The sequence below is a fragment of the Phascolarctos cinereus genome, unplaced genomic scaffold, assembly GCF_003287225.1.
Source record: "Phascolarctos cinereus isolate Bilbo 61053 unplaced genomic scaffold, phaCin_HiC Scaffold_5;HRSCAF=322, whole genome shotgun sequence".
NCBI classification, from domain to species: Eukaryota; Metazoa; Chordata; class Mammalia; order Diprotodontia; family Phascolarctidae; genus Phascolarctos; species Phascolarctos cinereus.
The window spans coordinates 305,563,288-305,588,837 of NW_027555958.1; the positions used below are offsets into that span (position 1 = coordinate 305,563,288).

Here is a 25,550-nt window from a genome sequence, read left to right on the forward strand (position 1 = left end):
CTAGATTGAATCTGTAAAACAAGCTAGAGGAGGAAATAGCAAACCACTCCACCATTTTTGCCAAGAAAACTCCAAATGGCGTCATGAAGAGTCAGACACGAATGAACAAGAAAGGCACTAAAACGTACTTGAGATAAGTATTGAATGGAGCTAAGGATTCCAAAGGTAAAGAGGGAGAGCATGGCACTTTTCCATGTATGGGGATAGTTATCCTGTGAAAAGGCTCTGAGGTGGGAGGTCACGTTTATAAAATATGTGTATAACAGGGCTTTGAACTCCATTAAACACAAATAAGGATCAACTTATAGAGGCCATCCCATAAAATAGGTGCTAAGTTGCCCTGGTTGTTTCATTTTTAAAGTTCACTGAGAGTGAGTCCTCCTCAGTGGCTAATCATCCTCTGATAGATAAACAGACTTAGTTCAAAAGAAAGCAAACACAGATGAGCCCTGAACTCAAGCAAAATATAGTTCTCTTTCAATTGGGTCTATTTTTGCTTTTGCTTTGTCTGAAGTCACAATTGCTATTCCTACCTTTCTTTATTTTAGCTGAAACATAATAGATTCTGCTCCAGCCCCTTATTTTAACTCTGTGTGTCTTTCTGTTTCAAGTGTGTTTTTTTGCAAAGAATTTATTGTTGGATTCTAATTTCTAATCCAGTCTGTTCACTGCTTCCATTTCATAGGTGAGCTCATCTTATTCACATTCACAGTTATGATTACTGTGAATTTTCCTCTATCCTATTTTTTTCCTGATTATCCTTCTCTCTTTTTCATCTTGTCCATCCTCAAAAGTCTGTTTTGCTTCTGACCACTATATCCCTTTATCTGCCCTCCCTTTTATAACCATTAACCCATTCTCTTTTCCCTTTCCTCTGCTATTTCCCTATTGGATAAGATAGATTTTTATACCCAATTGAGTGTGTATATATATTCTTCCCTCTTTGACCCAATAAAAGTGAGGTTTATGCATTGCCTGCCTCCTCCATTTTCACTTCCATTGTAAAAGCTCTTCCATACTTACACTCATGCCCTTTGTCTATGTAGACTTCTAATTGCCCTAATAATGATGAAGTTTCTTAGGAGTTACATGTGTCATCTTCCCATATAGGAATGTACACAGTTTAACGCTGAGTTCCTTATTATTTTTCTTTCCTGTTTACCTTTTCTTGTTTCTCTTGAGTCTTACATTTGAATGTCAAATGTCTGTTTAGTTCTGGTCTTTTCATCAGGAATACTTGTAAGTCCTCTATTTCACTAAATATTCATTTTTCTCCCTGAAGGATTATACTCAGTTTTGCTGGGTAGTTTATTCTTTGTTGTAATTCCAGCTCCTTTGCCTTCCATAATATCATAATCCAAGCCCTCTGCTCCTTTAATGTGGAAGCTGCTAAATTTTGTGTGATGCTGACTATGGCTCCATGATATTTGAATTGTTTCTTTCTCTAAGCTTACGATATTTGCTCCTTACCCTGTGAGCTCTGGAATTTGGCTACAATATTTCTGGGAGTTTTTATTTGGGCATCTCTTTTAGAAGATAATCAGTGGATTCTTTTGATTTCTATTTTACTCTCCAGTTCTAGGATATCTGGGCAGTTTTTAAAAATAATTTCTTGAAATGTGATGTCTAGTAATTCCTAAATTATCTCTCTTTGATCGATTTTCCAGATTAGTTGTTTTTCTGATGAGATATTTCATACTTTCTTCTATTTTTTCATTCTTTTGACTTTGTTTTATTGTCTCTTGATGTTTCGTAGAAATCATAAGCTTCCACTTGCCCAATTCTATTTTAAGGAATTTTTTTTTCAGGGACCTTTTGTATCTCCTTTTTCATATGGCCTCTTCTGTTTTTGCTGCTTTTTGGCCTATTCTGTTTTTTAAAGTGTTATTTTCTTCACTACTTTTTGTGTCTCTTTTACCAAGCTGTTAATTCTATTTTCATAATATTCTTGCATCACTCTTGTGTCTTTTCCCAATTTTTCCTTTACCACTCTTATCTCTTTCTTTAACTCTTCTAGAAATTCTTGTTGGGCTCGTGTCCTATTTGCACTTTTTTCTTTGAGGCTTTGTTTGTAGCTTTCACCCTGTTTTCTTCTGAGATTGTGTCTTGGTCTTCTCTGCCACTGTAGTTGCTTTTTATGTCCAAGTTCTCTTTTTTTTGTTGTTTGTTCTTTTTCCACCCTATTTCTTAAGTTTGAAATTTATGTTAAAATTGGACTCTGCTCACCTCGGGGTGAGCCACGTTCAGGCTCCCCTGCAGCCACAAGTTCTAGTGATTCTCTCTGCTTTGGAATTGTGACCAATGCCCCTGTTCCCTTGTGACTGATCACAAGCACTCCTCTCCATCCAGGAACCGCAACCCAGAACTGCATATGGGCAATAGAAGTGCCAATCAGCACCAGTAGTACCCAGTGCCAGCAAAGGGTCCCCTGTAATCTCTTTCTGACAAGTTGTCCTTACTGTTTGCTGTCGCCTTACCATTTCTGGGCTGAGAGCTCCTGAAGCTGCTGCTATAGGTGATATGACAGCCTCCAAGTCCCACCACTGGTGGTGCTGCTGCTGCATGTACTCTGGGCAGCCCCCACCCCAGTGTTACAGACCTGTCCTGCTGATCTCCTAAGCTGTCTTAGGCTTGAAAAATGTCTCACTGTGAACTTTTATTGACTCTACTCTCCAAAATTTGATCTGAGGCATTATTTTAAAGGTTTTTCGAGGGGAATGTTGGGAGAGTTCTGCAGGGTTGCTGCCTTTATTCTGCCATGTTGGCCCTGCTGAACCCATTACATTAAAAAAAATTAACATTCATTTTTTAAAATGTTGAGTTCCAAATTCTATCCCTCCCTCCCACTCCTTGAGAAAGCAAGGAATATGCTATCAGTTATACATGTAAAGTCATGTAAAACATATTTCCATATTAGCCATGTTGCAACAGAAAGCACATACAAACAGGAAAAAATAAAGGAAGTGAAAAAAGTATAATTCAATCTGCACTCAGAGTTCATCAGTTCTCTATCTGGAGGTGGAGAACATTTTTTGTCACGAGTCCTTTGGAATTGTCTTGGATCATTGTCTTGATCAGAGCAGCTAAGTCTTTCACAGCTGATCTTCATTACAATATTGCCATTACTGTGTACAGTGGTCTCCTGGTTTTGCTCACTTCACTTTGCTTCAGTTCATATAGACTTCCTAGGTTTTTCTGAAACCATCTTACTTTGTCATTTCTTATAGCACAATAGTCTTCCACCACAATCTTATACCACAACTTGTTCAGCCATTCCCTGATTAATAGGCATAATAGGGGATGTTTTGACAGGACATCACTGACAGTGAATATAGCACCTGCCCAGAGGGAGTTGAGCAGTTCCCTAAAGGATAGTCCTGTGAGGGTCCATGTTGGGTATGATGAGGGAGACATACTCCTGATTGTTGGAGAAACTCTTGGGAAAGAAAGCTGAAAGGGAGGAGAGAGAGAGGGGGGGGGGAGAGAGAGGGAGAGAGAGAGAGAGAGGGGGGGGGAGAGAGGAGAGAGAGAGAGAGAGAGAGAGAGAGAGAGAGAGAGAGAGAGAGAGAGAGAGAGAGAGAGAGAGAGAGAGAGAGAGCAGAGACAGGGGCCAGGAAAGGGAGAGGACAGACTTGAATGGCTGACAGAAGACCCTAGAGTCACAGGCATGTGAGGAAATCTGGCACCCCAACAAGCCCTTTGATTCCTAGTACCTGTACCCACAAAGATTTCTAAAAGTGACCTTCTACAGTAAGATCATCCTCTCCTTGGGTAAGCTGAGATTTTGTCTCACTCAGGAACCAGAGCCTTTCTATCTCTGTTGTATTCTATCACCTAAACTAATCTGTGTAATTTCCTCAATGACTGTGTTGCTTCTTGCTTTGATAAATATATTTGCTCTTTATTTGTTATTGTTGTTTGTATTTACATTTCCTGTTTTGTGTCCAGGACCTCTGCTCCTTCCCCACTTGGCATTATCACTTCTCTTTCACTCAAGAGTCAGGAAAGGGAGGATATCTTAAGGATATAATGTAGCCTCTTTCCCATTCTCCATCCCATCCTGTTCCAGGTATGATATCAGGGATCATAAGAATCCTTCCCTCCTGCTATACAGGAAGTATGTGTGTGTGTGGGGGTGAATTTCAGGGGAAAGTGAAGGGGAAAGGTGGCTTACCCTAGTGGTTTGTGTAGTACTAAATCCACTCTGGCTGTTTTGGAGTAGGAAAGGTGGCCAAAGAAGCTGGGTGAGGCAGTTGGGTAAGGGAGCCAGGCCAGGTGATCTTGGTCCCAATAAACTAACTTTCTCTTTGAAGTTCTGCAGACATTAGGAGCCATATCTCATCACCCACTGGCAACTTCAGCTATCTGAAGGGGCCCACAGACATTAAGCTCAGCTCTAAGACAGTGGGGCAGTGCTTAGATGACATAGCCCAGAGGTTTCCAGACCGAGAAGCCATAGTTGTCTCATACCAGAACATCCGGAAGACATTTGCTCAGCTTAAGCAGGAGGTAAGCTCTGATCTATGATCCTTGAACCTCAGCCCAGGCCTGTGGTTGACTTGGCTATGGCTAGGGATTTAATAGTGGGGGGAGGGAGTTGGAATGGGTAACACACTCCAGGAACTTCTTGTGAACCCCAAGTTCCACTGCTTGGTCATGGTAAAGTGGGGATGGGGAAGCAGGGGAATGCTGGAGCCAGCTCAAACTCGATTATTAAATTTTCAGTGTGAGCATTTACACCTCAGAATTTAGTGAATGCTATAAAACATGGCTTGATTTATTATTTTGTTGACTGTCTAAACTTAAGAGAGCTATAGAGAAAATGTTAGTAATGAATGTCATGGGTACATCGTTTTTCCTGGAGAATCAGTTGTTAAACATTTACCAGCAGGCTTCTGAGGGTAGGTATAAGCATCAAAGATGAAGTGCAAAGGGCCGGTTGGCTTGAGTGGAGGGAGGAGGGCTAGGTCCTGTTTCTGCAATCAACTGGTACCTTCTCTGTTTCAGGTGGACGTGGCTGCCTTAGGGCTTCTGAGCCTTGGCCTCAGCAAGGGGGACCGGCTTGGCATGTGGGGCCCTAACTCCTATGAATGGGTGTTGATGCAACTGGCCACTGCACAAGCTGGCATCATCCTGGTGAGGAAGGGGCATAGCCAGGATGAGTGTCCTGGAGGGGAGGAGGAAGCCTGAGGGTGGAATGGAGAGTCCCCAAGGTTGGGAGAGCTCCAATAAAAGCAACATTTGGCGCAGCCTGGAGAGCCCTCAACTGGGAGACCTAGATTCAAATCCAAGATCTGAATTGGATTTGCTGTGTGACCTTGGGCAAGTCCCTTTTCTTCTCTGGGCTTTAGCCTCCTCTTCTCTAAAGTGAGGCAATTGGACTAGATGCTCTCTCAGGTTCCTTTGAGCCCTAACATTATGTGATCATGTGATTACATTGCTGGGTATGAGACTTCACTTGTGGTTACAGGTCTCAGACTTTGTTCTGGGTCTGGCCACTTTAACACAAAAGGGTTCACAGGTTGAAGATCCAGGTGCTCTCTCTGGGAGCACAGGAGGGCAAGGGAAGGATGAAATTCCTTTCCTGAGCACCATGGAGAGTGAGCAATCTGTGTCTTTGCTTGGGGAAGGCTGGGGGCAGGCAGTTGTTGTACCTGGTACAATGGGTAACATTTCTGGGTTGTCTTCTCACCAGATTTCTGTGAACCCTGCCTACCAGTCTCAAGAGCTAAAGTTTGTTCTAGAAAAGGTACAAGCCCCTTGGGGATGGTGGCAGGGGTAGCTCCCTGGGAGTGAGGAGGGGGCAAGGATAGGTGCAGAGGAAGGCTCTCTGGCTATGATCCCTGCTCCTGAAGCAGAGGAGCATGGGGGATCTCAGCTGGTGCCAGTGTCTCATTGGGAAAAGCTGTGCCCTAAGTCCATTGCTGCCTTCAGACCTCATGGAGTAATTTGGAAGGAGTAGCAGGTACCCTCTTTTTAGTCTGGTAAGTAGAAAGTGGGAGTGGGGAATCCAGTCTCAAGGAAGCAGCCACGGTTTGGAGTGGAAAGGACTGAAAGTCAAAGGGCCTGGCTTTGAATCTTTGTTGTTTACTCTCTGGGAGACCTTGGGCAAGTTACTGGCCCCCATGGGCCTCAGTTACGTAAAGTGAAGAGATTGAAATAGATGATCATTAAAACTAATTCCTGTCCTGCATTCTGTGAGCCTCTCCTGAAGGGTTGGGAGGTGAAAAACATGACTGAGCCACTTGGGTAGCCCTGTGGGGTAGGAGTAAGACTTGACTGGGTGGCAGCTGGCTAGGGGCATGGAGGTTGTTTATGGTATAGGGGAAGGGTTTATGAGGAAGTTATACCTACAGAGCACCCTTCAAGGATGCCCTCTACCACGGGGTAACCCTGGCACCAAACCTAGGGTTTCCCAGGGGCTCAGCATGATGTGGATATGGGGTTTTATCTCCTCAGGTGGGCTGCAAAGCCCTTGTCTTCCCCACCAAGTTCAAGACACAGAATTATTATAACATTCTGAAGGAGATCTGCCCAGAGCTGGAGACGTGCAGCCCAGGGGCATTAAGGAGTAAGAAGTAGGTGTAGTATAGGAGATGGAAAGGATGGGGTTGGGTGGGAGAGAGGATGGGAAGTTTGTTGGTCCCTAACACTGATCCCAGGCTCCAAGGCAAGTCAACCCCATTCCTCCTGAGCCTTTCATCCCACAAGGAATGGGGCTGGTGAGTCTTCTGTGGCCCCCTCCCTCCCCAGGATCACCAGAATTTCACTGCTCCTCCCTTACCCTCCCCTGGCTCAGGCTTCCAGACCTGACCACAGTCATCATCCTGGACTCCAAATTGCCTGGAACTCTACACATGAATGATGTACTACAGGCTGGGAAAGCTGCCCAGCTGGCCCAGCTGAGGGACATCCAGAGATCATTGTCCTGCCATGACCCCATCAACATCCAGTTCACCTCGGTAAGATAAAGGTTTGGGGGGCACAAGCCCAGTGCCTCCCAGTCCCAGGCATATGGTCTTTGCTTAGGACTACTTTCCTGGTGACCAGGAGATCAAGGAATCAGGTAGTGGGCATTGCCCCCTTGCCAGGCAACCAGAAAAAATGTCCTGGGGCTTGGATCACTTCTACTCTTACCCACCCTCCCCAGAAAAGATGTAGACAGTGCTGCTCTTCCTCTGAAATGCAGACCCACTCTGTTGCCTTCTGGGGAGGCCCTATGCACGGCATGGGGGTGCCATTCTGGGAAAATCCTTCCTCATCTCTGGGATATCCAGGCTGACAAGACTTTTGTGTTGCTAGGGGACAACCGGCAGCCCTAAAGGAGCCACACTTTCTCACCACAACATTGTTAACAATGCCAACATGATAGGGGATCGGATGAATCTTAGCAACAAGGTAAAGAGTGGGAAGGAGAGGGGAATGGAGAAGAAATGAGGGAGCTTTTTAGTCTTTGGTAGTGGAGGTCTGAAAGCAATATTTGGGGCAATTAGGAGGAGGAAAGGTGAGGAAGTCAACGGGGCAGGTTACAAAGAATACTGGCTTTGGAGTCAGGGGTCCTGGATTCAGATCTCAACGTTATTGCTTGTGTCCAAGTCACTTAATCTACCTTGCCTCAATTTCCTCATCTGGGTTGGAGTAAATTACCCCTATGGTGCCTTCTGGCTCTCATACCTATGACTGTAGGATGGAATTGAGCAGTATCCTTCTAACAAAAGGGAGAAGTTTCTAAGTGGTTAGTCCTAGTCCTGGGCCCTGGGGCCTAATCTCACTCTTCTGTCTATCTGGGACTCCAGGAGACCCGGCTGGTCGTTCCTAGCCCCCTCTACCATTGCCTGGGCTCTGTGGGGGGCACGATGGTGTCCTTAATGTATGGTGTCACTCTCATCTTGTCATCTCCGAGTTTTGAGAGCAAGAGGGCTCTGGAAGCTATCACTCAAGAGAGGTGGGCATCTGAGGCCTCCATTTCCTACCCCATGACCCATCCTTAGAGCAGATATGGTCTCCTTTCCCACTGGACCTATTTACTGGAGTCTCTCTGGCTCCTTATACCAGCTAATTCCTGCCCTGTCTTCCCTGGGATTTACTTCTTCACCAAGGGGCCCAGGCTTGATGTGGGAGGGGACTTAAAGAGGGGTCCAACCTTGAGCATCCAATATTCCCTATCCTTCACCCATAGTCAGGCATAGTGACCCTTTTTCCCTCTTAACAAACAGCTTTGGCACTGGGGTTCTGTATATTTCTGGTCATTTTAGAGAGCTAGAGAGAGGGATAGGGAAAATGAAGGGGAGGGTACCCCAACTTTCAGGCCTGATTCTAAGGGTCATCCCCCTATACAGGGCCACAATGATCTATGGCACCCCTACGATGTTTGTTGACATGCTGAACCAACCTGATTTTTCCTGCTATGACCTTTCGACCCTGCGAGGAGGTTGGGGGTGGGGGCCAAGGGTTGGAGGGTGCAGGGGTTGGGATAGCCTTATCCTTCTTGCTTCAGGGAGGGAGGGATAGTAGGGAAAACAACTATTACCCAGAACCTCTTTCCCCAAACCCTGGGAAGTGGATGGTGCACAAATGTGGGGAAGGGTCCTGGGTCCCTTCTTTCCCTGGGATCCAGTCCAGTAATAGTCCACTGTGTGGTATGTAGAATGTTATGGATGATAGACAGGTGCAGGGTTTGATGGGGGAGTGGGAGGAGGGAAGAGGAGGGGCTGAGTTGAAAGTGAGTACTGTCTCTGATTCAGGTGTGATTGCAGGGGCCCCAGCCCCCCCCGAGCTCATCAGAGCCATCATCAAGAAGATGAATATGCCAGAATTGATGGTGAGCTTTTCCAGGCAGGGATGAGATCCCTTGGGTTCTGGAATCTTCAATAAGGACTTTGTAGGTGGGTGAGTGGGTGGCTAGACCAGGGCTGAGAGCAGACCTGCTGGGCAAAGGGTAGTGGCTGGAGGGTGGAGTAGCAACCAGGGAGATAAGGGGAAGATGGGCTATGTCTTCATATCCAATGCTTGAACCGGAAAACAGACATAAGGAAAAATACAGTTTGCTCTCTGCAGAGGATGGGAAAGTCACTGACACAGGTGAGAGATAAATAAATATTATACATATATATTTATATAAATCTAGAAGGGAGAGAAATATAACATAGGGAGGGCCAGGTCAGCAAAGCACAGGTATCCTGCTGGAGATTCCCGAGGGCAGGACCAAGGGGGAAGAGGCTCTCTCTCCATGGTAGGGCTGTAAAGAATTAAGGGTGAACCCTTTGGGTGGGGTGTGAATGGGGAGAAATAGGATTTCTGCTTTCTAATTTCAGAGGACAAGTGATAAGGGAAGGAAGGTGATAAATGTATGGGCTGGTCATCCTGACCTTGGGCTATCTCTCTATCAGGAATAATCTGGGATGGAAAGTGGAACTGATGGTTGTTGAAGAACTCTCTGGCCCAGCAGGCCATCCCACCCAAGTATCCAGGGGCTAGATAGGTCTCTATCAGTATAGGGGGTAGGAGGAGAGGATGGAGTTGACTGGGAGTAGAGAGAGGAATCGGTACAAAGAGGCTAGTCACTGGGACTGGCTAGAACAGAACCTGATGAGAGATGAGGAGCTAGGATGAAAGTAAACAGGGACCCAGGATAGAGAGTAAGACAAAAAATAGGGAGTCCTTAGAGAACTGTGCCAGAAGTGGAACCCTCCCCAGAGAGACCCTCCAAGGATAGACCCTCCCTTTCCCCTAGAAAGAGAGGGTTACCTATCCTTGAGCTAATCCCTTTGTCCAATGGGCTGGTCACCCTTTGGTATCTTGGGTCACATTTCCCATTCTCTTCTCTCCCACTGGACCCAGGTCCTCCAACCCCCTCAGTCCCTGCTGCCTAATGATAGAAGTGAGTGAGAGAGAGGGCCTTCTCACTAACCCATGCCCAGCTCCACTCCCTCCCGATGCTTTATTACCTGTTTAATGGCGGCTGGCTTTCTTAGATCTCTTGGTGGGGAATTTGCAGCCTCGGAAGGCTGCCGTCTCCCGGATGTGCTGACCTCGGAACTTAGTGGGAGATATACATGTTGCATCGGGGCGTGAAGCCTTGGCCTCCAGCCACCTGGCGGGGCAGAGAGAGTTGGTAGGGGCCAGAACTAGAGGGTGCTGGCCTGCATGAGTGTTTCAAGATGCTAGGACACACCTACTTGGACCTTGTAGGTGTAGAAATAGGGGAGGGGAGAGTCAATTTTCTGCTCTAGGGAAAGAGAGCAGATGAGTGGGAAGATCTACTCCTGAAGGCAAAGTTTCCCCCTCTAATCTACTTTTCTCCTACTGAGGGTCAAGGGAGAGAAGTCAGTTTCCCTTATTTCCATCCCACCTTCCCCTGAGCCAAGGCAGGAGTTTCATGCCTACCCCCCAGGCCAGGAAGTGGAGGCAGGGTCTCATCTAATCTCTAATATTTAGGGGCAAGCTTCACCTTCGAAGGCCATGGAGCTGGCACGTACACTTCCAAGGATTGTTGCTCAGGGTCAGTGTCTCCAAACCATCAAAAGGGAAATTAGAGGGCAGCTGGCTCAACCTGTTGTTCTCCAGGTGGACATGTTTTAGGGTGGTCACACCCAAGAAAGCACCATCAGAGAACTGAAGGGAAAGATAGACAGTGGTTATTTGTTTTGTTTTGCTAGGCAATTGGGTTAAATGACTTGCCCAGAGTCACACAGCTAGTAACTGTTGTGTGTCTGAAGTCGGATTTGAACTCAGGTCCTCCTGACTCCAGGGCCTGTGCTCTATCCACTGTGCCACCTAGCTGCCCCGACAGTGGTTATTTGAATCTGGTCCCCTGATCTTCATTTTCTTTTTTTTTTTCTCAAAGTCCTTAGCTGTGGAGTATGGCTTTTCCACCCTTTATTCCCACCCCTTATTGGCTTTGAGATTGGAATAATTTCCTACCACTACCTTGTGGCTCAATGCCAAAGGGCATGGAGTTGGGAGGAAGGGCAAGGAAGCAAACAGATTTTGTGCCCAAATTTCCAGGGCTTTTGAATGAAAAACCTAGGAACTACTCTGTGGTAATAGGAAAGGGAACCACTATATACACACATTTGAGATTTCCTCTGTTACTTGATATAGATTTTGTCTGGGTCTGAGAACTCATGTCCTGGGCTGGACTATCTTCTTGGCAACCCTCTCTAACCTAGCTGCTGTTTCCTGTTCCCAAGCTAATGTTGCCAAAGGCCTCAGACTCTTTGGAGACGTGGAAATGTCAAAATCCTCCTATATGAATGAGCTGCCCACATTTCACTCTTGCACAGAGGGGGAGCATAGGGAGGGAGCTTAGGCTTGAGGGGAGGAGGTGGAATCCAGACAAGGGGCATTAGGGGGCTTTTGAGGACCAGCAACCATTTCCACTAGCCAAAAAGCTGCACTATCAGCTAGCTGCAATGGATACCCTATCTCCAAGGCTGGAAGCCCCATCCAGACCCCTCTCTCTCCCTTCTACCACGTCTCACAGTATTTCCAGCTCCTCCCCCATCTGTTGTTAGTGTTGGAGTTTAGGACATTGCTGGCACTGAGACTTGTTCTGTTTAAAGCCCTCTCCATCTGTCCTGATGCCTTTGCTTCCTCCACCCTGATGCTTTCACCAGGCAGGGCTGGCACCAATCCCCAGCCTCTTTACCCAGTCCTCCTGGCCCCAGACTGATTTTCCACTGTTGCAAAGAGGGAACCCTTCCCTGTGCCTACAGGGCTCTTGGAGGTCTGGCCAAAGCACTTCATAGGTGTCAGATTGGCCAAAGCAGGGACATATCTCCTTGATTCCCAAGGCTTGGGGACAACTGAGCATTTAGCTTTTACCACTGTCCCCAATTTTGTGCCCTGGGCCTCAAGTGGGTGAAGGTGAAGGGCAGAAGGCTCACAAGAACATAGTATCTTAAAGCAGGAAGGGCCATCTAGTTCAGAAGGGTTTTCATTAGAGGAAGGGAGTTTTCCAAGGAGGGTTACAGTCAGTGCTAAAGGAAACTGAGGCAAATCCAGAGGCTTAGGGGCAATAAGCATGGTATAATTGGAAATAACATTGGATCTGGAGTGAGAAAAGGTACCTCAGTTCAGACTTTCCCTCTTACACTTATACTAGCTAGGCAAGTCAATCTGTCTGAATCTCAGTTTTCTCATCTGTAAAACAGCATAATAATGTTTATTCCCACAGAATCAAGAATTGTTGTGAGGATCAGTTGAGATAATATTGGAACTATTATTGTTGTTGTTGTTGTCATAAATCTCTAGCGGGTATACTGAAAGAATGCTGGATACGAAAGCAGGGGAGTCGAATTCAAATCCTGGGCGTCAGTTTCTTCAACTGTGAAATGAAAGAGTTGGACTAGATGACCTCGGAAGTCCCTTCCATCCCCAAATAGATGGATGATTATGGGTTCCCAGACTCCACATGCCAAGGGTTGAGTAGATGATGGTGTTTGGACTCCCTGGGGTACTGAAAACAAAGTGCCTGAAACTTTTGGGGGTGGAGTAGGGATTCCATGCCCTGACAGCCCCAATTATGGGAAAGTAGACATGTGAAAAATCATTGAATTCTGTAGGGCAGAGGGAGATCTGCTCAGAAAAGTGCTGCTCTGGAGTCCAGGGGCTTTTTAGAGGCAAAGGAAATGTCTACTCAGCACTTGTGCTCCCACTTTGGTTTTGCAGAGCAGGGATTCTGTTGTCTTGTCTCAGCCTCCCTGCCCTTTCCCTTCCCTCCCCATCCCACTCACCACAGCCCCACCGACACACACACACACACACACACACACACACACACACACACACACACACACACACACACCCGCCCACAAGGAACAGGGTCTCTTTGTGGAATTGACTCAGACTAGGTTCTGCAGGAGGGCTCATCAATAAACAAACCTCCCTTTATGGGGTTTTACAGGAGAAGGGGGGTGGGTGGGAGAGAAACCAGAGAGGGAAGGTTTCTCACCAAGCTCCAACTGGAAAGGGCAGCCAATTGTGGAAGAGGGTTTGGGGTGGTGTGGGTACCACCTCAGGCTGGTTCCCAAACTTTTTATAAGCAAGAGTCCTTGGACAGAAATGCCCAAGAACTAAGAGTCCTGGACAAAGTGAGGGTAGAAAAGAAGAAGTCCCTGGCTGGGATGTCACCTTTCCCATAGGTACTACGATGCCAGCCTAGGAGATGGATACAGGGTAGAGTGGAACTATGGGACAGAGGGTGAGAAGGGATCCTGTACCCTAGATTACACTGCCCATTGACTTGGTATCCCAGGGAAGAGATTTTATGTCCCAACACCCTCCAAGGGGAGAATGAGGATGGGCAAAAGGGCTTGCTCACCTTCTCCAGGTTCATGTTGTCCAGGATGAGGGTCTCCAAATATCGTCCAAAAGACTGGAAGGCTTGGTCTGGGATGACTTTAAGTGGGTTGTGAGACAATTTTAATTCCTCCACCACTCTCAGCTTGCTCAGGGCAGCAGTGGGGTAAGTGGACAATTGATTCTTGTCCAGGTGGAATTTCGCAAGGTTCTCCACGTCGTCCAAGGCTCCAGGCTGCAGGGTGTTCAGGGCATTGTCCGACAGGTAGAGCCAGCGCAGGTCCTTGGCGCCCTGGAAGGCCCCTGGGCGCAGCTCTCGAATCTTGTTGCTGCTCAGTTGAAGGATGAAGAGGTTGACTAGAGGGGAGAGCAATCCCCGAGGCAGTTCGCTCACCTTGTTGTGGTCCAGGTAGAGGTAGGTGAGCTCGCTGAGGTCGTCAAAGGCGCCGTTGCGCAACACCCGAATGTCATTGTTGGACAGGTACAGATAGATGAGCTGCTTGAGACCTCGGAAAGCGCCGGCGGCCACTTCGCGCACCTGGCAGTGCTGGAGATGCAGGGAGACCAGGGCCGGGGTGGCTTTGAAGGAATTAGCCGCCAGCACCGGGAAGTTGTTGCGCTGCAAGTTCAGCAGCCGGGTCTTCTCAGACACCTTGGGGATCTTGCGCAGCCCCACGTTGTCGCAGATGACATGCTGTAGGTCCCCGCCGTGGCAGTGGCAGTTCTGGGGGCAGGCCTGCAGGGAAGGCAGGAGGCCGACTAGCAGCAGGCAGAAGCCAGCCAGGTGAGCTAAGGGAGCCATGGTCATTGAAGTGCGAGAACCGAGGGATAAACTGGTGGAGCTGAGTCCTGCAATCAGTTGAGGTCCCCGCCCTATATATGCAGGATCCCAGACCGCAGACGGCATCAGGAGCCAACTTCCTACGTGGAGCTGTCGAGGCTTAACCCCCTCGCGTCTGGAGATGCGTCTCCTCCCAGGATAGGGGGGAGCCCCAAGGGCTGTGCCCAACTGTCCTGGCTCAGTTCATCTCTGAACCCCTTTCCTTTGCCTTTTCTCTTTCCTATCCCACCCTTCAACAGAGCTGGCAGTATGCCTCTTACTGGACGGGCTGGGGGTGGGATGCGACGGGTCCTAGATGCCTCTTAACGGACCCCAGATTCCTTCCTCTCTAGATCCTTCCCTAGGTGAATCCTGAGTCAGGACCTGCTGGAAGGACGCAGATAGTGGGAAGGTGCCGGGATGTGTGTATGGGTCCGAGTCTGGGGTTGGAGAAAGGGGTGCGGCCAAAGGGCTTGTATTTCTGGGACTTTTCCTGAAGTTTGAGATCCACCCCAACCCTCCCCATCCCTCCTCTCCCTCCTTCTCCTGCCTAGTCCCCTGGGCCTTGCCTGGCGCCTAAGACCCTGCAGGGATTGCCGTCGGACCTAGTGGTTCTTAGCTGCCCACTAGGGCACTCAGCATTAATAGAGCCCTTGTGCCGCCCAGACAGAACGTGAGAGTGGCTCCAGTGTCCAGCTCCCCAGCTATCCTGGGGCGGGGCAAACCCCAGAGTCTGCCGCACCCTTTGGGCAGCCAAACTCTGCAGATGGTTCTCTGCCCTCCCCTTGAATCCCTCCCCTCCAGTTTGTACCTTTCCCAACTGCTTGCGGCTATAGCCACTTTTTCCAACAGCTGGATTTGGAAAAGCAGGAACCCCAGGGCTTGTTTGCATATGCAGATGGGCACACACAGGGCAGGTCAATACTAATGACAGCTACTCATGTGCAGAAAGACACAAATAAGGACTTCCACATCCACCACCCATCCCACCACAGTGTGCAAATAAACTAGAAATAAGGGAGCCTTGAGGTGCTTAGCCCCCAAGCCAGCGAACGCTTTTCACTGCCACATCCTAAACCTAATCCTGGGATCTCTGTTTCCACCGGGTTCTTTCTCAAGGTGTCTGGTCAGCGGGGGAGCGACCCTGCTTTCATTCCAGACAATGCCCACCTGAATCCTGGTTTCTGACCAGTACTAGGCTATCTGTTGATGGGAAGGAATACTGGAGGTGGGGGAGAGCGTAGAGTCTCTCCTCAAGGTTATTTCCTGGGGAGCCTAGAAGTGATTAACAAGAATCGGACTGGGTCAGGCAGAGGGATGCTGGGTTGCGCTTGGGATGTGAAAGATGCCCCCTACTCACCCTCCCCAATTCCCTGCCAGTCCCCAAGATCTCCCTGTGCTTTGCCAGCCCTGTGTCCGGATTCCTGCGGGCAGGGGGAGAGACTGTCGTGTGTGTGTGTGTGTGTGTGTGTGTGTGTGTGTGTGTGTGTGTGTGTGTGTGTGTGTGTGTGTGTGTGTGTAGGGTGTTGATGGTCAGCGGATCCGGCTCCAGGCCAAGCTCCTGACTGGTGGGGGTGAGGGCACAGCCAGGGAGGGGGTGGAGAAGGAAGGAGCCCAGGCATGGAGGTCTGGCCAGGTCCCGGTGGTGCCCACTGTATGCCAGCCGCTGGGCAGGGGGGGGGGGCAGACTTCAGCAACAAAGGGCCTGGTGTCTCAGCACTCGTCTGGGGAGGTGCCCAATGCGAGGAGGTGGAGGGTATCTAGAAGTGTGGGAAACCCAGTCTCCTAGTCCTGTACCCAGCATCTAGGTGTGTAGTCCTGCTCTTTTGGACCCCGTGCTTCCCCTTCTGGCAACTTAGTCTCTTCTCCTGTCCTCCACCCTCAAATTCCCCAACTCCAGATAGCGGAACTTTCCCTGTCCCTCTTTTCGTCTTGTGTGCCAGGTCTGGTTTCTGGTTTTTCTATTTTCCCCCACTGTTCTGGCTCCTCCCGAGCAGGAGCAGGAGACGGCTGGGGTACTGAGATTCTTAATATCCTCGTTTTGGATATTTATTTAATTTTTATGATCCTGAATTCACAGGAAACTGCTAACTTTCCAGGGCTCTGGAGCTGTCCAGGGCAGGGGCCCTCCACCCCAGGGCTCTTTGGCCAGGGTAAAGCTGGGGTAGAGGTGTGTCTCTTGGTCTGTTCCCAGGTCCTGTCCCCCAACATCACCCCCCTCACACACACAAACACACCCCACATACACTCCAATCAAGAACGAGGCTGGTTTTCTCATCAGGTTTTATTGACGTCTTTGGAGTTTGTGAAGGGGGAGGCACTGTGGCCGGAAACCAGCAAGGGGGGTAGGGAACTGAGAGGCAGTGGGTGAGAGGTATGCCCCTGAGATGATGGGACTGTGGCTACTGTGGGTAAATAAGGAAACTGAGGGATTGAACCAAGGGGATCAGAGGCTGTTTAAGGTTGTCTGGGACTCCCGCTCAATAGGTTTAATAAATACCTAGCCCCTTTGTCTCCATGACTTATTATTATTTCACTTTTCTTTCTGCCCCCTTTCTGCCCCCTCTATCCTTTGCCTCTTATGAGGAACTTAAAAAGGAATATGTCACCTCCCACTACCACCACACACCTCTCCATAACCCTTAATCTTCCCAAGATACCCCTCCCTCAATTCAGTTCCATTTCCCAACTCTGTAGGTTGCTTATGGGACCACAGAGAACAGTCCTGTGACCTTCATGAATTCCTATGATGACAGCATAGAAAGGAAGACATTGACAGTGGGCAGGATTATGCCCCACACAGAGGTGAGCACTTTAATTCATAGGATCATGTATCTAGAGCTAGAAGGACCCTTAGAAGCCACCTAGTCCAAATCCCTCATTTTATATTTGAGGAAACTGAGGTATAGGGAAGATAAATGACTTGCCCAAAGTCACAAAGGTAAGTGACACAGCTTGGATTTGAACTTGGGTCTTCTGGCCTCAAATCCAGCACTCCTTCCAATATACTAAACTATTTTCTCCTGTTAGGGTCAGGCCTCCAGTCCACCACACCAATTTCAGCCCTACTCAAACCCAAACAATTCCATCCCCCCAGTTCCCCATACCCTCATCTGTTGACCAATGAATAGAAGCTCTCTCATACAAACACCCCTCCTCCCTTACAAAATAAAATAACCCCAGCCAATTTCATTTGGTCACCGAGAAAAACCCACTTCCAGAAACTTCCTGAGCTTGGAAGAATGTTCCCATGTAATTGAAGATGGGCTCTGTTTATCTTCCTCTTCAAGCCTGGGATCAGTGACCAGTCCTGAGAGAGTTAGACTAGGGCCAGCCAAAAACATATGTGGGCTAGGCTTATTGGCCTCCCTCCCTGTTTCAGACATGTTATTGGCAGGTTTTTTGTTATTGAATTGTTTCAGTTGTGTCCAACTCTTCATGACCCCATTTGGGATTTGCTTGGCAAAGATACTGGAGTGATTTGCCATTTTGTTCTACAGCTCATTTAACACATGAGGAAACTGAGGCAAAGAGGGTTAAGTGACTTGCTCAGGGTCACACAGTTAGTAAGTGTCTGAGGCTGGATTGGAACTCAGGAACACGAGTCTTCCTGACTCCAAACCTGGTACTCTATCCCGCTTTACCACCTAGCTGCCCTGTTGCCAATTTACCTATAACTTGAACTGCAGCCATCCAGTCTCATTCAAAGAAGCAAAAGAAATGATGAGACTGTCTTTAATTTGACTCTTCAGCCTTTCCCCCATCTTTGGCTCTTTCCTTTCACTGCTATTCCTTTCACTTCCCCGAAGCTCTTCATCTTTGACTGGCATGCAAACTTTACTAATGCCTTATAGCACCTGAGGGCTACTCCCACCCCAAATTATTCCCTCAGGTAATTCATTAAGGTCACAGCTGCTCTTTTCCCAAAGCCACTTCTACAGAAGTCCTTTGCTAAAGATGAAAAGTTTGCCTTTCTTCATAGCTTGTAGTTGATATCTTATGTACTTTGGGCTTTTCCTTTATTTTGGGGTCATCTGAAAGAGTGGTTTGCAACACTAGTAGATTATCGACATCATCGTGTCACTGCTAACATTTGTAGAACACTGCAAAGTCTGTAAGACTCTATGCAATTTATCTCATATGAGCCTCACAATAAACCCTGGGAGGTAGGTGCCAACTTTCTCCACTTCACAGTTAATCAAACCCAAAGGTCAGAAAAGTAAAGCAAATTGCCCATAGGCACACTTCCAGTAAATGTCTGAGGTGGGATTCCAACCCAGGTCTTCCACTGACTCAAAGTTCAGCACTTTATCCACTACTTTTCTCAAATAACCTGTGTACCCTTCATCACAGGGGTACAGCAAGTAATTCAATCCAGGCTTTTCATAGGCATTTTTTGGAGTAGATTTAAGATGAAATTCCTCTACTAATCCAAATTGACACCTGAAACTTAAAGTCTTAAAGAATTGCCCATAACACTGAGTAGTTAAGTGACTTGCTCAGGGGACTCACAACCAATATGTGTCAGGAATAAACTTGAACTCGGACCTTGCTGGCTCTGAAGGTCATTCTCTATAGCATGGTGTCCTGTCATCTTCTGTATTGTAGGTGCTTAATAAATGTTTGTTTAATGATGACTATGCCACTTCCCATTGATGCAATGAAAGAAAGAACAACCATTTATTAATCATTTACTATGTACCAAGCACTATGCTAAACACTTTACTGATATCTCATTTTCTTAACACTTTTAACTCTTTTTGAAATAGTAGTTTAGATGGATAGAGACAGGAAGGTTTGAATTTGAATCTTACCTCAAACACTAGTTGTGTGAACCCTGGATAAGTCACTTAATTTATATGGACTTCAAGCAGCTCCTTCGGATTTATGGTGGAGAGGGTTCCCGCAGCTGGCCTTCCCTATCCTGGATGGGTTTGTAATACTTTATAGTGCTTTCATACCCATTTTCACAGTGGATCCTCACACAGTCTCTGTGAAGCAAGTAAGGGAGGTAACTCTTTTTATACAGATGAGGAAACTGAGGTATAGAGCAATTCTAATTGGGTATTATTTGATATTCTAGTGAAGCCTATGAGCCCCTTCTCTGAAAAAATGTTTGAAATGTAAAAAATCAGATTACAAAGAAAGCTGATTATATTGAAGTCGTTCTCTCTAAATATATATGTATACATACAACACACACACACACACACACACACACACACACACACACATATATATATTCAGTTGTGTTTGATTCTTTGTGACCCCATTTGGGCAAAGATACTGAGTAGTTTGCCATTTCCTTCTCCAGCTCATTTTATAGTTGTGGAAACTGAGGCAAATAGAATTAAGTGACTTGCCCAGAGTCACACAGCTAGTGTCTGAGACCAGATTTGAACTCATGAAGATGAATCTTACTGATTCCAAGCCCAGTGCTCTATCCACTAGGCCACTTAGCTACTATATATGTATCTATAAACATGTGGATATAGATGTATGTATATGCACACATATATGTATATGTGTATATATATACACATATATATTTATACACACACATATATATATATATATATAGTTCATGGACCCCAGGTAAAGAATCCCTAGCTTAGTGGTAGTTTAATACTTTATAAGGGAGACACCTAGATTGTGCAGTGGAGAGAATGCTGGCTCTGGAGTCAGAAAGATCTGAGTTCAAATTCAGCTTCAGACACTTATTATCTAGAAGATCCTGAGCTATTTGCCTCAAGTTCTTTACCTGTAAAATGGGGATAATAATATCTGTACCTTCCAGTATTGTTGTATCAGATGAGATATTTATAAAGTGATTTGCAAACCAAACCTTAAAGTGCTGTGTCAATTCTAATTATTATTAAAGAACTCTCCCTTATTGTTTGCTTTTTCTTCTCAAATTTTTTTTTTTGCTTCCTCAGGGTCTCTTCTATGCATTCTCCTATCTACTTTTACTCCCCTAGGCCTTTAACACCTTCTGGCCTAGGCTGGCACTATCCTTTCTCCTCTGTCTTTGGCCACTCTAGCCTCAGCTCAGTCCTCCGGTCTTCCCTCCTACAGTGAAGTGGGGCTTCTGCCCATTCTTTGATCATAAACTCAGTTCAGTTTGCTCTCCCCCATACCTTGTCATGCTCACTTGGCCAGGCCCTCCCAGCCCTGAATAAGTTGGGGTTGGGGAGGGCCTGGCCTGAAGTTGTGCTATGCCAGGCCCAGGTCATGGACCCAAAGACAAAGAAACAGCTAGAGATAAACATGCCAGGGGAGCTGTGTATCCGTGGTTACTGTGTCATGATGGGTTACTGGGATGATCCTGAGAAGACAGATGCCACCATTGATGAGGACAAGTGGTACTGGACAGGGTAAGAGGACGTAAGGCGTTAAACCCAAGAACCAGGGGAGAAGATCTGGATTGCAAAGGGAGAGGAGTGGGTCTGTTGAAAGGAGAAGGAAGAAAAAGGGCTAGGCACCAAGGCCAAGGTTTTGAATTGGGATAGAAGCCAAAGAAAGTGGAAGATTAAACAATGAGGGAGAAGAAAATGGAGAGGAAGGGGAAAGGAAGCCAGGATGCAGGAGGAGGGGGTTTTTCTACTGCTAGAGGGGTTGGCAAAGAACCCAAGGATTTATGTAGTCAGCTGGAGGGGTGGGCACAACTTCTAAGGGTGTGAAAAACACTGGGTAGGGGCAGCCTAGAGTAAGACTGAGCTGGGAAGAGCTGAGAGCTGAGCCTGAGGATTTCGCTACAGGGACATTGCTTCAGTAGATAAAGAGGGCTATTGTAAGATCGTGGGCCGTTCCAAGGACATGATCATCCGAGGAGGGGAAAATATCTACCCAGCTGAACTGGAAGACTTCTTTCACAAACATCCTTATGTTCAGGAAGCCCAGGTGAGCCACCTCTGATCTCCTGAGGGCTCCCCTCAGGGGCAGGGAGTATGATAGAAGGAGGGCAGGGCTTGGGGTATCCTCTCAGGCCTCCTTCCACCTGCCTCATCTCCGTATACCAGGTGGTTGGAGTGAAAGATGAGCGCATGGGGGAGGAAATCTGTGCTTGTATCCGTCTCAAGGCCGAGGCAGAAGAACAGATCACCCCAGAGGAACTGCAAGCTTACTGCAAAGGAAAGGTAGGTAGTTTGACCATTGTCACAGTCAAGTTAGTCAACCAGCATCCGTTAAGCTCCTACATTGTTCAAGTCACTGTATTACATGCTGGATATAGCAAAGAAAGACCAAAATCACCATCCATACTATCAAGGAGCTCACCTTCTGCTGGGTAAGACAACATGCAAACAACTGTGTATGTGCCAGATAATGCAGCTAAGTGGGAAATGATCTCGGAGTTGAAGGCATTAGCAGTGGGGGAAGGAGAGACCAGAAAAGGACTCTTGCAGAAGGTGAGATTTCAGCTAAGTCTTGAAGGAGGCTAGGGAAAGGGGAAGAGAGAGCATTCCAGACAAGGGGGGTTGGTCGTAGAAAATGCACGGATTTTGGAGCTGGAATGTCTGACAAAAGGCCAGGTGGCAGAGATAGGGAGGAAGAGGGGTCAGCCAGGGGAAATGCCCAGAGCTGGGAGATGGGATGTTTTGTGTGAGGAAACAAGGCCAGTGTCACTAGATTACCAAGTATGGGGAAGTGAAGTGTAAGAAGAGTGGAAAGGCAGGAAGGGACTTGGCTGTGAAGGGCTTTAAAAGCCCCAAAGAGGATTTTGTTTTTGATCCTGAAGGTAATAGGGAGCCTTGAGAATTTCTTGACTAGAAGGGTGATATGATCAGCCTTGCCTTTAGGATGGTCACTGGGGGGTGCTGTGGGGAGGGAGGCTAAGTGCACACCTTCCCCCTGACCAGGGCCCAACCCCGAGCTAATAGCTACCCCTTCTTGAGCTCCTCCCTACCCCATGCTTCCAGCTCTGGAACTCCATCCTCACTCTCTGGTCTCTATGTCTGCAGATCTCCCACTTCAAGATTCCTCGATACATCGTGTTTGTTAAGGAATACCCCCTCACTGTCTCTGGGAAGGTGTGTAAAGTTGGGGCAGATGAAAAAGGGAAGGAAAACCAGGTGCCAGGAGCCTGGGAGAGGTCATTAGGGATCTGAGAAAATCAGGGTGGGTCAAGGAGGCCTTTGTCATACAAATTTTTACTCTTCTTTTTCCCTTAGATTCAAAAATACAAGCTTCAAGCATGGATGGAAAAACATCTGAACCTGTGAATCACGGGCCAGAGTGGGGAGCCTCAAGAGACAGCCTCTTTCCAGCCTGCCTGCATCTCCCCTTCTACCCCATCCTGATCTCTACGTCACTCCTCTTTAATGTCACATAAAGAGGTTCTGGTTTCAATTCACATGTCTGGTGTTTTGAAGTAAAAAAAATAGAAAAGACAGTATCTTCTGTTTTGGACAGAATGGGAGTATTTATAGAACCGGGGATACGGTTCCTTTACTACTCATAAAGGGCAGCTAGATGACAGTGCATAGAACACTGGCCTTGGAATCAGGAATCAGGAAGACACATCTTCTTGAGTTCAAATCTGGCTCAGACACTTATTAGCTGTGTGACCCTGGGCAAGTCACATAACCTCATTTGTCTCAGTTTCCTCATCTGTCTGTCAAATGAGCTGGAGAAGGAAATGGCAAACCACTCCAGTATCTCCACCAAGAAAACCCCCCCATGGAGTCACAAAGAGTCTGGTATGACTGAAACAAGTGAGCAACAACAAACACATTGGTTTCTCAGAAGCCTGGGGATAGGCTGGAGGGGAGGTTCAGATGAATAAAGGTTGCAACATCTTCCATCTAACACTGGCCAAAGATTGTAAAGTTAAACCTCTTTGGTCCAGAAGACTTCTTTCCAGTCTTATTATGCTTTATACTCCCCCATAGACTTGGTGATCTAGTGACAATGACCTCCTTCCTGTTCCTCTGAGCAAGAAGCTACATTTCCCAACTCCAGGTATTTTCAGAGGCAGTTCCTCGTGCCTGGAATGCTCTCTCTCCCCTCATCACTTCTTGGCTTTCCTAGCTTCCTTCAAGTCTCAGCTAAAGTGCCAGAAGTCTTTTCTATTGTTCTTCTTCAATCTTAGTTACTTCCCTAATTTGTTTTGTCTACAATTTATTTTGTCTATATTTTGTTTTTACATACTCGTTTACACTTTGTCTTCCTGATCAGACTGTGAGCTCCTTGTGAGCAGGGACTGGTCTTTTGCTTTTCTTCATATTCCCCACTGCTTAGCCTGTAACTGGCACGTGGTGGTCACTTAATAAATACTAGTTGACTGACTGACTCAGAGACTAGAAGCAAAGATGCCCCCATTTCACAGTAGGAGAAACTAAGACTCAGGAGGAGCTTTCCTTTTCCCCCCTCTCCTCTCAAATATTCCTCTTTTCATGGGGCTTATACTCCCAGATTTCAGATTATACTAGGAGCAATCATAAAAATGCCTGCTACTAGAGAGAAAATAGCTAGATCACTGAAACATGTGAGAAGACAAGCTAGAATCAGTATTCTAGTGTTTCATAAACCTATGGTCACAAAACAGTGGAAAAAGAAATCATTCAACAAAAACTGTTGGGAAAACTGAAAGCAGTTTGGTGAAAAATAGGAATAAACCAAATTTCACACCATATGACACAAAGAAGTAAGAAGGGAAGAAGAAAGGAAGAAAGGGGGGAAAAGGAAGGAAAGAAGAGAGGAAAGAAGGATTTATTAAGTACTGAGTTGGTATCCTCAGTAAAGCAAAGAGAAAGACAATTCCTAACCTCAAGGAGCTTATGTTCTAATGGGGGAAGACAATACACAACAGGAAGTTGGAAAGTGGAGGAGTGTATAAAGGCATCTGGAAAGAGACCATTGTTTTTAAGTTCAGAAAGTGAAAAACTGTCTGGCTGGAGAAGGAAGCAAACTGGCCTGGGCTCTTCCATAAAATTAAACTTCCAAGAGGAACTCATCAAGGAGGTTAGATGAGGGGGAGAGAGTTATGTTGGGACATTTGGATGGCTATTCTAGAGTGAGCAGACAGCACAAATAATAGGCTATTGTTGGGGAGCACTAGTGCTGAGAGAAGTTCCTGGATCAGCCATGATAGAGGAGGCATGGTTTTGAAATTCAGAGTCAGGAAGAGAAATGAAGGTATAACAGTGTAAAGAATAAGAGATCATTATATTTTTCACAACTATGAAGGAGAGGATAGTTTCTTAATAAGCTGTGACCCAAGGGTGGTGAGGTAGTCCAGTAGGTGGGGCACAGGCCCTGGAGTCAGGAGGACCCGAGTTCAAATTTGGCCTCAGACACATAACACTCCCTAGCTGTGTGACTCTGGGTAAGTCACTTAACCCCAATTGCCCGCACCAAAAGAAAAAAAAAAGCTGTGACCCAGAGGAAATTACAAGAAGTAGGAAAACAAAAAGAATAAGTGACTTTGAATGAAAAATAAAAAGCTTTTGCATAATAGACACAATGCATCCAGAATAAGAAATAGAGAAAATATTTGCATCAAACACTTCTCTTAAATTTTTGACATACCAATTTTATAGCTCAAATTCATTAGAGTAAGGCCATTTTCCTAGAGGATGTGAATGGGCAGTTCTCAGAAGAAGAAATGGCAATGATCACATGGGAATGTTCAAAACCTCTAGTCATCAAAGAAATGTACATTTTAAAAATTATGACAATTCTCCAAATATCTATCAAATTAGCTAAGAAAAAAAAATGACCTGAGAGCTCACAGGTTTACTTGCTGTGGGATTGAGCAAGTCACTTAATTCCTCTGAACCTATTTCCTCATCTGTAAAAAAAGTGGGTTGGACTCAGTGCCCCTCTAAATCTCCCAGTTGTCCATCTGTGGTCCTTTGACTTGGGTTTGAATCTTGGTTCCATCACTTACTATCTTTATGACTTTGGCCAAAATACTTAATCTCTGGTGAATCAAGAAGTATTTATTAAATAATGTGAGGCACTGTGCTGAGTGCCCAGGAACAGAGACAAAAAAAAATCTGCCCTTAAGGAATTTACATTTTACAGGGAGACATGTTTACATAGAAGTATGCACAAACTAAACACAGAGTCAGTTATCTGATGCATTCCAGGCATGAATAGGTATCAAAGCACCAAGATTAGAGATGGAGTATTGTGTATGGGGAAATGTTAAATAGGCCAGTTTAGAGCCTGGACTTGCTGGAGGGAAGTAATGTATAAAAAAAACCCCAAAACTGGAAAGATGGCTTGGAACCAGGCCAAAAAGGCTTCAGGTTCCAAAAATGAGTTTACACTTGATTCTAGGGGTAACAGGGAGTTTCTTGATTAATATGGAGTGGCATGATCAAACGCTCATGCTTAGCAATATTGCTTTGGCCACTGTGCAGAAGATCGATTGGAAAGGAAAAACGTGTGCAGGGAGTCCAGTGAGAGGCTAATGCATAGTCCA

At 46.5% G+C, this 25,550-nt stretch overlaps 2 protein-coding genes across 3 annotated transcripts in view; one reads left to right on the forward strand and one right to left on the reverse strand.

The window, feature by feature from the left end:
- Window positions 1-22,468, forward strand: part of ACSF2 (acyl-CoA synthetase family member 2) — a 35,848-nt gene extending 13,380 nt beyond the window's left edge. The window contains exons 2-16 of one of the 2 annotated variants that reach the window (XM_020972646.2): window positions 4,314-4,509; window positions 5,008-5,136; window positions 5,696-5,749; window positions 6,460-6,578; window positions 6,800-6,962; window positions 7,303-7,398; window positions 7,797-7,945; window positions 8,340-8,431; window positions 8,745-8,821; window positions 16,820-16,927; window positions 20,345-20,496; window positions 20,881-21,022; window positions 21,142-21,258; window positions 22,081-22,149; window positions 22,291-22,468. In XM_020972646.2, the coding sequence (XP_020828305.1) occupies window positions 4,314-4,509; window positions 5,008-5,136; window positions 5,696-5,749; window positions 6,460-6,578; window positions 6,800-6,962; window positions 7,303-7,398; window positions 7,797-7,945; window positions 8,340-8,431; window positions 8,745-8,821; window positions 16,820-16,927; window positions 20,345-20,496; window positions 20,881-21,022; window positions 21,142-21,258; window positions 22,081-22,149; window positions 22,291-22,341 (1,714 nt within the window). In that variant the 3' untranslated portion in view covers window positions 22,342-22,468. The remainder of the gene's footprint in view (window positions 1-4,313; window positions 4,510-5,007; window positions 5,137-5,695; window positions 5,750-6,459; window positions 6,579-6,799; window positions 6,963-7,302; window positions 7,399-7,796; window positions 7,946-8,339; window positions 8,432-8,744; window positions 8,822-16,819; window positions 16,928-20,344; window positions 20,497-20,880; window positions 21,023-21,141; window positions 21,259-22,080; window positions 22,150-22,290) is intronic. The other variant, XM_020972647.2, reaches the window with a different exon arrangement.
- On the reverse strand, window positions 9,094-14,596 carry CHAD (chondroadherin). Its single transcript, XM_020972648.2, has 4 exons — window positions 13,325-14,596; window positions 10,451-10,614; window positions 9,948-10,093; window positions 9,094-9,238 (listed from the first exon to the last, which is right to left on the reverse strand). The coding sequence occupies exons 1-3, from the start codon at window positions 14,207-14,209 to the stop codon at window positions 9,952-9,954; spliced, it is 1,191 nt and encodes a 396-aa protein (XP_020828307.1). The 5' UTR covers window positions 14,210-14,596; the 3' UTR covers window positions 9,094-9,238; window positions 9,948-9,951.
- Window positions 22,469-25,550: the final 3,082 nt, after the last annotated feature.